Source organism: Andrena cerasifolii, chromosome 5 (assembly GCF_050908995.1).
Source record: "Andrena cerasifolii isolate SP2316 chromosome 5, iyAndCera1_principal, whole genome shotgun sequence".
In the NCBI taxonomy this organism is placed as follows: Eukaryota; Metazoa; Arthropoda; class Insecta; order Hymenoptera; family Andrenidae; genus Andrena; species Andrena cerasifolii.
The window spans coordinates 10,336,576-10,347,315 of NC_135122.1; the positions used below are offsets into that span (position 1 = coordinate 10,336,576).

At 46.2% G+C, this 10,740-nt stretch overlaps 1 protein-coding gene across 1 annotated transcript; it reads left to right on the forward strand.

Moving 5' to 3' along the window:
* The first annotated feature begins 3,785 nt into the window (after positions 1–3,785).
* On the forward strand, positions 3,786–8,529 carry LOC143368848 (putative transporter SVOPL). Its single transcript, XM_076811981.1, has 11 exons — positions 3,786–3,826; positions 3,923–4,155; positions 4,222–4,384; positions 5,358–5,479; positions 5,549–5,793; positions 5,881–6,026; positions 6,451–6,622; positions 6,710–6,824; positions 6,903–7,062; positions 7,137–7,264; positions 7,332–8,529. The coding sequence occupies exons 1-11, from the start codon at positions 3,786–3,788 to the stop codon at positions 7,382–7,384; spliced, it is 1,578 nt and encodes a 525-aa protein (XP_076668096.1). The 3' UTR covers positions 7,385–8,529.
* The last annotated feature ends 2,211 nt before the right edge of the window (positions 8,530–10,740 follow it).

The window sequence follows — 10,740 nt, forward strand, 5'->3', positions numbered from 1 at the left end:
GGAAGCGTTGCATTTTTTCCCCCTCCGCTTTCCCCTTAACGAGCACGAGTAGGTGCACATTACTCGATTCGACTGTCCGATGTTGAAAATGTCGCGTGAACGGCGGGTCGATGGCTCGCGAGGCTGGAAATTGGCACCTGCTCCGGGGATTCAAAGAAGCATTCATTCCGCGGGGCATAAATCATCGGCGAGGGAAGGCGACGCGAAGCGTTTAGCCAGCAGCGCGACTCGATTAATTTTCAACGCTCGCGGAAGCCGCGCGCGAATGTCCACCGCGAGGCCCGATATCAATCTTATCGGGCCCGCCGCGCGTCTCCACCTTTCTTCTTTTTTTTCCCCCCGCGCTGACCGAGTTGCCGGGTATAAAAACCGATTATCCCGATGGGATTCTGCCTATATTAATCGTCCTTTACCGCTACGGATCCCGCTAGCCCCGACGCCGGAAAGATCGCAAACATTAGATCGGAATCAAACGCTCCGCGTCGAATAACAGAAAGCCATTTCTTACGGCGGCTAAATGCCGAGTGCGCGAATTAAAGCGTGGAACGCGATAATGCCCGCGCACAGGGCGGGCGGGGAGGGCGGCAAAAAGAGGAGGAAAGAGGAACGGAGGGAGCCTGAGCGTTTCCTGTGCCCTGGTTCCACCGCGTGTGCGAGTTCCTCAGCTGTTTCGCGATCAGCTGCGCGTTCCCTCTGCCCGTCGGGGCGGCACAATGTAACAAGATCGGATCGAGTCGGTTCGATTATTAAGCCGTCGATAGTTAAACGGGCTCGATCAATGGCGATCCTAATTAGCTCTGGCTAAAAGGATTATCAGGAGGCGATCGTTTCGCGTCGTCCGGGAATCGTTGGAACGGGCATGGAAGCAGGCCACTTTGCCACGCAACGACTATCCCGGCCGGCCTTAAAAACAGGAAACTTTAATTACTCCGGTGAAACGAGCCTCGCGTTCTTGCGATACAGCCTGACCTTGTAACTCTTTTCACCCTTTTCCGCGCCCAAGGTGTCGGAGTACATGCGCTCGCTGGAGTATCGCCGCGCGAGGGAGGCCAGCCAGGACTACCGCGTCAACCTGATGAAGAGCAACCAGCAGCTATTCTCCTCCGACCAATGTCCACCCTCGTTCGGGGATCGAGATTAAAGGGGAGCGATTCTCTGTAGAGGTTGGTTGCGAAACAGACGGAGAAGAGTGTTCGACGATCTGATCTTGATCGATCGCGATCTGGACGCACCGGCGAAAATTCGTGTAGCCGGTTCGTCTGGTGAATAAGGAGTTCTGGGAGTGAATAGGAAAGGCAAGGGAACGGAATCGGGGAAGTTCGTTAAGGGGGTATAGGACTATTGAAATCTTGAAGAATCGATCTTTTTTATTATTATTAATTCTGAAAGTGCCATGCTTTGTGAACATTTACAACAATGTTTCGTGGAGAAATTCGAATAATTACGGAAATTATAGCGCTGAACGTAATTGAGTGCACCGTCGAGTAACGGCCTCGCAGAGCGGTATTGGCGTAGGGGACTACACTTTGAAGCCGTTTATCTCGAAACTACATTTTCAAACACGGTGCACATCGTAACTCTTGAACGAATGAATATTTTCACTTAAAATTTTAACCGAAGCTGTAGAATTGCTTTCTCTATCGTGTGGAATTTCCGCGTCAACATTGGATGTTTGTAAAACATTTTATAACTGATTATAGACGATTTTTTCCCCATAAAAATGTGAGGAGAAATTGACTCGCGTGTAACTTTTACAATTTTTGTTGAAATTCGCCCAGCAAAATTTCACACGGTAACTATTACTATAGAAATTACTCACCCTGAAGCATTTTGCTTTTAGATGATTGGTTCACCTGGGACTATGTACACCGATTACAACTGCGCGCTACGCGGGACCATCTTAGCTTCAAATAACTTGAATAATTTTCAACATTCTGACAATTTTTTTATTTTACATTACTTGTAAAAGCGTGTATAAAAAAACTGTGAAGAATGCCGGTCTGGTGATTATTTGGTATCTAAGTAATCCAGCCGGCAAGAAACCGTCGATTTCAGTCGTTCAACAGCCCTGTACCCCCTTAAGTTTGTGCGTTTGGGGCTGGGAGCGTCGAGATTGTTGCGGAGACAATGGTTAGTTTCGCAGGAACTTCGATAATGTTCAACGTGTGTCTGGCGGCGAGTATCGTGAACGTAAGGTCAGGGTGGACATGATATTTCCTGTATCGGGCACAACAAAGGAACAAAGCTGCTGTCGAAGTACGCCAAGCGTGTAACTTGCCGCTGGTTAAGAGAAATGACTGCGATTTGTTGATCGTTAACGCCGCGGCATCTGCAATGTTAATTGCCGCGTAGAGACAAGGGGACAGAGCGGCTGCTCCTTTCCTCGCGGAATTAAGCTTTTCAGGTGAAATATTTGATCGCTTATTCGCGACGCGTTGGGCATGATATAATTGATAGGTTCCACGCCGTTTCCGCTGTACGTACGTACAGCGAGAACTTATCTGGACTGACGCGTGCAGTTACGTGCACTTTTATCGTCTTACGATACGTGCTATGATTTATGATATAGCCAGCTACCGTGCCGCCTGTTCTGAGACACGATCTGCAACGAAATTAGATAAGCGACCTTGAAATTACCGCGATCAAGGTTGCGATGAAAGTGCACTTTCTGAAAAATGCATCGGCAAGTCTAGATAAATCAGATTGGAATAATTAATTTAGTAGTGGTTTCATCGGGAATGAAAGCTGCGCACTTGTTACGCAACTCCAACTGCTCCCCTCGGGTTTCGAACACTTTCGGAGAGTACTTTTCGTGAACGGAAGAGCATGATTTAATCGATAAAAATCGCGAGCGTGAATCCGCGAAGTTGTAGCTTGCCAACCGTCGCGAAATGGAGAAGGATAATAATTGCATAATTAAAAGCACGTGAGTCAATCGGGACGGTAAGTGTTTCAGTAACCATTCTTGGCTTTCAAATTATAACGCGCTGCTATTCGGCCGATTCAACGGTGCAGCGAAGATGGAACGGCGGCAGAAAAAGTAGGATGAAACATTACGCATACACGACTGACAGAATTGTGGCAACTGCGCATATAATTGTTTTCAAGAGATTGCATTCGATGACGCTAACGAATATTTGAAATTCCACCGGCACGTCGGGATGTCGGAAATAAAGCGATATCTACTTGTGCGAAATCGTTGAACCAGAAACCAATCACCCTATAAATGAATAATTAAATAAGTTGTAGGAGGTAGTGTTGCGTTCACGAACATCTAATCTATGGGACGAAGCCACGTTTCCCAATGATCTTGGGGTTATCAGCACGATATCCGCGCTACCTTAATTAAAATCCTTATCTAATGTCCGGCTATGCATACAGCTTTTCCAGCTGACTGGATCAAATTAGTTTTATATCTGTGTTTAAAAATTCCTGTAAGAACTGAGTAACAGGTATGCGTGAGAGATAAAATTGTTTACGAACAGTCCACTGGCGTGCGCGCGCGCGTGTGTGTGGAAAGACAAGGGAATCGTACGCGAAGAGGATGAAAATTTTGACTCGCAATCAGTTTCGCCAGTTTAGTCAACTGACTCGCTTTAAGTCTCCCGTGAATTTAAATCGGCGACGCCCAGCGAGTGATGTAGATCGTCGAAATCAAATGGACAAGTGCGATCGACCTCAGGATGTCACAGAATAATAGGATCAGTATAATTGCCCTCGCAGACAGAAGCGTGGAAGTGAATAAAAATCATGTAGGCAAGTGGAATCTTCTTTCTCAATAGAAAATGGCTACCAATTACGAGGCAAGCGTGCAAGAGAAACAAGCGTCCAAATAAACTCCGGTCGAAGCTTTCGACATCCACTGAATTCTGCAGGCGCGACTTCAACTTGTTGCATAATCTCCGCGAAGTTTAGCATAAAGTGTGACTTACGCAGGTGAAGACGCGCGGCAGAAGAAGCCGACAGACTTCGAGACAGCGATCGCCGCCGCCGGATGCAGAAAGTTTCAGTACCTTCTCCTCCTGGCGATCATTCCCGTGTCATGGTCAACCAGCATCGACACATCGAACGTGGCGATAATCCTACCCTCTGTGGAATGCGATTTGCAAATAACGTTCTTCCAGAAAGGCGTCCTGAACGCCGTCACTTTCTTAGGTGTGTACCTCCTCACCGTCCACCCTCATCGTCGAGGGTGCGCTTGATACGAAAATTCATCGACAGGTATGGTTTCGAGTGGCTACCTATGGGGTTACGTGGCCGACGTTCGGGGAAGGAAAAACGTGTTCATCTATGGCTGCCTGGCGGATGGCATTTGCAACGTTCTCTCAGGATTCTCGCAAAACTTCTGGACACTCGCGTTTTTCAAGTACCTGAGCGGTTTTATGTGAGTGCATACTGATTGTAAGCAGAGGCGCATCTAGAGGGGAGGGGCGAGGAGCCTTGGCACCCCCTTAAGGGGGGATTCTCGTCTAACAGCCCCAAAAGTAACTGATATTTAAGAATTTAAAAAAAAAACTGTTGTTTACAGTGGAGTAAACTCTTTTGGGATATGAGTCCTCTTTAAACTTGCAGAAAATATTTTTTTTATGTCGATTAATTATTGTGGAATCTTGACCACCTCTTCGACGATGTAACTCCTGTTGACGGGATGTGTAGCACCTATCACAGTCATCTGATTGCAAAGAAAAATAGAAGTTTCTTAAGGTTAGATAGTTTACGGTGGGATTGGTCCACTTTTAAGAAAAAAATGAAAAATTGAAAGAGTTATAGCGTTTGAAAGAAAAAGCAAGTTTTTTCCTTAGATAAATTTTTCATATTATTCTTGACAGCGATGAAGAAAGTATTATAAATAGAAACTAAAATTAAAATTTTAGGTCCAGTCTCAGCGCAAATTATTTAACTTTAAGAAAATTTTCTTCTTTTTGCAATCAGATGACTGAGACAGGTGCTACACCTGACGCCAACATCGTCGAAGTGGTTAATATGATTCCACAAGAATTAATAAATAATAAAAAGCATCGACATAGAAAAAAAATCTGCAAGTATAAACATGCCTCTTTATATCCCAAAAGAGTGCAATGCAATAGTTAACAATAGTTTTTTTTTTTAAATCATAAATTTCAGGGGCTGTTACACGAGAATTCCCCCTTAAGAAGGGGCTTTCTAAGAAGAAAAGAAAAATGGATTTTATTCTTTAAATAAATTTTCATGATCGCCGAATGAATTTTATTGAATTTGCATTACAAATATTTTTATCCCCTCAATTCGGCTCCCCCCAAGGTTAAATCCTAAGTGCGGCACTGATGGTAAGTCTGAGTAGTAGGTATTTATTGAACATAGACGTTGTTTTATCGTAGAATAAGTGGTCCCCACGCTTCTATCGTGGCGTACTGTTCTGAGTTTTATGGAGTCAAAGACAGAGTGAGAATCCCACTTATCTTCGGCTTGTCAGTTGCATTTGGAAATATCGTGACCGCAGGTATGGTGCAAATGGTACCGAGGTTCCATCACGATGCTTCTTTACTATTGCAATCGCTCTATTTTCCAGCACTCGCGTGGATAGTGGTCCCTCAAACCTGGTCCATCGTCCTCTGGGACGGTGCTTTCGTGTACAACTCCTGGAGACTCTTTCTTTCGCTTTGTGGCACGCCGATGCTCTTCGGCGTCGCCTGCCTCTCCTTCTTCCCAGAGAGTCCAAAGTTTCTGATGTCCCAGGGTCGTACCCAGGAAGCGCTGGAAGTTTTCAAACTGATTTATAGAATAAATACGGGAAGATCTGCGGAGGAGTATCCAGTAAGGGTAGAACTATCGTAGAACTACTGGGCTGCAGTAAGATGCTTGTCTCGCTCTCGAAACTGAGGGAAACAATTTCTGTCCAAGATACAACATTTGGAGGACGAGTCCTATCAGAAATCGACCCACAACAGCGTCCAAGGTGGAAAGTCGCAGAAGACAGCGATTTTCTTTCATCCCCATCTGCGTCGACTTCTGTTGGTCACTGCCATGCAGTTTGGATCGATGCTAGCGTGAGTGTTGCGCCTTCTTTTGCACATTTATTTCATAATTTCCCCGTTTGCTTATTCGTCTCTGGCAGCCTCGTTATTAAAGATTAGTTAGAACGCAATTAGGAGTTCATTGTTTTATCAAGACGCAAGAGTTACATATCTGCTAACCAATTCCGTTGTGACACGTTCGCTTTATCTATCATACAAATACATTGCTCTAACACGTGCCAAGGACATTGAAACACATGGCAGCACGGTATTCGTGCTGCGATCGTTTTGACGTCACAGGGAAAGATTATTTAATACGTGCTGATGGAGTTAGAAAAAGGTACTCTCGACTGGATCGATGAGTACAAGCCAAGGAAACGCTGTCACGATTTTTATCTCCCTCGATTGAGCCGTCTCAATTGTCGCGTCTAATTACCCCGTACGTTCTGTTCTGCAGAATGAACACTATTCGCCTGTGGCAGCCGCAACTCTTCACCATACTGGATAATCACAATTCCTTGAATTACAATGCAACAGCGGGCGAAGATCTGTCGTTTTGCGAAATCTTGGACACCTCGACAGTTACTAACGGTGTCTCTGCAGTGGTGGAAAACTCGACTTGTGTAAACGTGAGATAATTCGCGGTTAATTCGCAAACTATCATTGACTCGCGGCTTCTCTTTTCTAATAGAAAGAATTTCGTTCACATTTCATAGTCTGTCGTCAATGGCACGGTTTATTTGAACACTATCATCGTATCCACCTTTGGATGTACGTGCCTACTGATGGCTAGTCTTGTACTGAACATCTTGAACCACAGAAATCTGCTATGTGAGTGCTCAGACATGTACCAACAATATTCTTAATCCTCATCGAGGGATTAGTCTCCTTACAGTTATTTTATTGCAGTTATCTGCTACACGGTGACATTCTTCTGCATAATCTACATGAACTGGTCGACCAACATGCTGTTGACATTATTATTGACGTGCTTGTTCGTAGGAATGACGAACATGGCTGTCAACGTCATTGTTGGCACGACTATTGTCCTTTTCCCAACTTCCTTAAGGTTCGATTACCACGTATCGAAAGACCGTCAAAGAATTCTTAAATTACAATTGCACAATTGCTTTTCTGAATTAGGGCGATCGCAGTGAGTCTAGTAATGTCCTCGGGAAGAACAGGATCGATCATGGGAAACCTTCTGTTCCCCGTCTTGCTCCAGTACGGATGCTTGGCACCAGTGATCGAACTGGCGGTTTTCGTCTTAAGTAAGTTAGATACCATCTCAATCGTTGAACGTGTTTCCCGCGACATTATTATTCCTCTGTATTCCAGGCTGCATCGTTTTGACCTATATCCTGCCCGTTTCGAAGGAGACCAAGAAGTAAGGGGCTAGAAAAGTTTTCGTCCGGTCACTGGAACTGTTATGTAAGTTAAGGAACCGGGCCAAAGTGGAGGGCGGTGGTTGCAGATGCGATAGATTTATACGTGTTTGCGTCGCAACATTGGGTTAGCCGAGAGGGAGCTGCTATCGAAGAAACGCTGCCCCGTATCCTGGGCTATATGTGATGGATCGCATCCTGCCTGAGTTTCACGTAGACTTTGTTCCCCGATCTCGGAGGATCAACGGCGAATAGTCGCTATTCACCGTCGGATCGTTGCGAGAGGGTCCATTTGAAAGACGCGCGGGCGTTGCTGAAACAACAAAGAAGACAATAAAGCACCGAAACGGGGAAGATTCATCGAAGCAAGGAGGAATACGTTCGAAAGCAACGCGAGAATGAGGGCGTTACACAACGCTGGCGCATAAGGTGGATATTTCGCAGCCTTCGCTGGACGGTGTTCACGGTCAGATTTTCAGACGGTGGGAGAGATCGATACCGATCCGAAACGATGATCGAGCGCGCCGAGGACGGCCACGAGGTTCCTCGTACGCGCGAGCGTATAGCCAGAAGAAGGTACACCGAGGCCTTGGGTTTCACTTTCGACACATCCTGGAGAGCCCTCCAGCCTTCACCCACATGCTCGTTCTTCTCGATCCCGTCTGCACACCTCGGTTCGGCTTTCGTGTGGACGAAGCTGTATCTCGCGCCCGGGATCTCGACACCTTCGTGGCAGCAGGGGCTACGTTGATCGAGTAATTACGCGTGTCCGTAAAACATCCCGGGTGTATTACAATGGGAGAAAGTCAAGGCGCCTCGGACGCGGGCGATTGCGACGCTCCGTTCCTTCACGGTATGTATTTCCCTCGATGCTGGTCCGATCGTGGAATCGGCATAAACGATTCGGGAGCGGCGATTAGGTACGGTGAGCTCATATCGAATATGAACGATAGAGACCCCGCAGTAGTTACAGACTACTTGTCGCGGGCACGTTCCAGCTACAGTAGATTTGGTCGACCCAAGGTCTGCCTTATATGTACATACATACTTATTTAGACAGCAAAAGATTGAGCCGCGCGATGTTCACAGGTACGCTTGCAGAAGATTTAGATTTAGACACATGTATTTAGCGTGTAAATTAAACTCAACGTACATTAAACGCTTTTCTTTCTTTGCCGAGAAATAACTATGTCCAATTCCCTTTCACCAAGGAAGGAACCAACGAGTACAAAATACCTCTGCGTTTCTTCGACGTCGAAGCTGCAAGAACGGCGTGGCGCCTAAGACAGCATTCCAAATAAATTGCGGAAGGGAAGCAGGCGGGCAGTGCGCGTGGAAAAACGTGTTGGCATCGCTCCTGCGTTTTTCCCTCATTCGTGTCCTCGCACCTTCAAGGGCCCTGCGGAAGGGGCTTCTTGCACTCGTACAAGCGAAGGAATTACTCTCCATTTCACAGGACGGAGCTCACCAAAAGATGCATCTGGATAGCGATATCATTGACCTAGGAGCCACTGTACCTATTTCCCACGAGGAAAATTAAACGCGCCTGAAAAGAAGGGAAAGTTCCCAACGTCTCTGAACGTTTCCAATTAAATCACAGCGACTTCCTTTCTCTGCCCGAGCGCCGATGCAAAATCACGGTGCCGTGTCTGCTAATTCGACACAGGAGTCAGGAGGCAGACAGAAGCGTCGAGTCGGCGAGCGGGAAAAAACAAAGCACCGTGGGCAGGGTGTCTTCTCGTGAGAGCGGCCACGTGGTTCTCTAATAATTCTTTACAGACCCGAAGACGTTGGATCGCGATTTCACGGCCGCTATTCGCCCGATCGTTCTTTCCACGAGAAATAAAACGGCCGGCCCGCCGTGGGTACGGCCAACAGCAGCCAGTCGCATCGGAGCCACATCGGCTCGATACTGTTAGCTCTTCCCGCGAAATCCTCGAATCACCCGTTGCACATCCGCTGCCTTTCTCCTCTGCACGATAACACCGCGTTATGACCGACTGCTGGTTGCTGGGCTCCAGTTAAGCTTCGATTACGAAACAGCTTGTGGGAGTCCGCATGTAAGACTCGTATACCTTTGCATTGTCCATGTTCGACGCGTGTTTGGTGCAGAATCCACTCTCCGTTTGTCGCTTTAAGGAAACAGGCGTCGGGCGAAGACTCCTCATCGAAACGAGAGGGACACAGGCGGAGAATACCTTCAAGGAACGACAGGAAGGTGTAAAACGACCGCGCGCCGCCGCCGCTCCAACGATCGCGTTCAAGTGCCGCCTTTACCCTTTAATTAATCAACGCGCCGCCACGATCACACAGCTCCACGCGAATTTCATTCGCTGATGCTGGAATTACAGTGGATTCCTTCCAGTTTCTAGGTAATATCTGGATGAATCGGGCCGAGTTATGCAGAAACCTACTCGTTGATCCGAATTTGAATAAATTTAGCTTGAAGATTTTAATTGTTAGAGAAAAGTAGGTTTATTTCTATTGGGTATATTTTATTTCTTGTTATTGTTTTACAATGCTTTTTAATGGGTTATTTAATAGTGAGTTGTATGATTAATATTATTTTAAAGTTTCTGTAGTTTTTGTTTTTAGGCCTAAAATAACTAGGGTAAGTGACCCAATTACGGACAGATTAGTGGCTCTGCGGGCTTTTTGTTGCTTAGAAGTAATAACAAATTATACGGTTAGCCACCCATAATACGGACATCATCCACAATTGGGTCACTTAATACCCTATGGCTTAATAGTTTTAATGATTGTATAATGTAGGAGTTGTTCTACGAGTTGGCAATTTGTTGCAAAATAAAGATCACGAAATTATGGGAACCGCACTGTGTTTAACTAATTGTTTGTCGTTCTGAGGGTTGGTAGGTTCCTGCATAATTTGGCCCAATTGGAACATGGAACATATGACTCCGCCGAGATAGAAATCCAGGGAAATCTTTTCACACTCCCTTTGTATATTAATAAAGCCGCGTATAGAAAAGAACGTGGCCGACGATGGCAAGAAAAAGTGTACATATTTTAAATAGCCACCTAATGCATCCATTTACCCAGATATAACACGCACGCGATATGCGCGCTACGATGCCTCGCATTACTTTTCATTTATGCGGCTACCTATGTAAATGAGAGTATTATCTGGAAGTATCTACCGCTAGGTCGGATCCGCTATGCCTATGGAACACCGTGTGACTCTTTGCTCCTTACCGTTCTTGTTCAATTCTTTCTCCCTCGTATCCTTTGCAGGCCTCTTTCTCTCCTTGTCCCCCTGCTTCCCGTTGCTCCACCGTCTAGCTGGCGACCTCTTCCTGATCGTTGTCTTTCGGTGGTTCCTGCTTGTGCTTTCATTCCTCGTC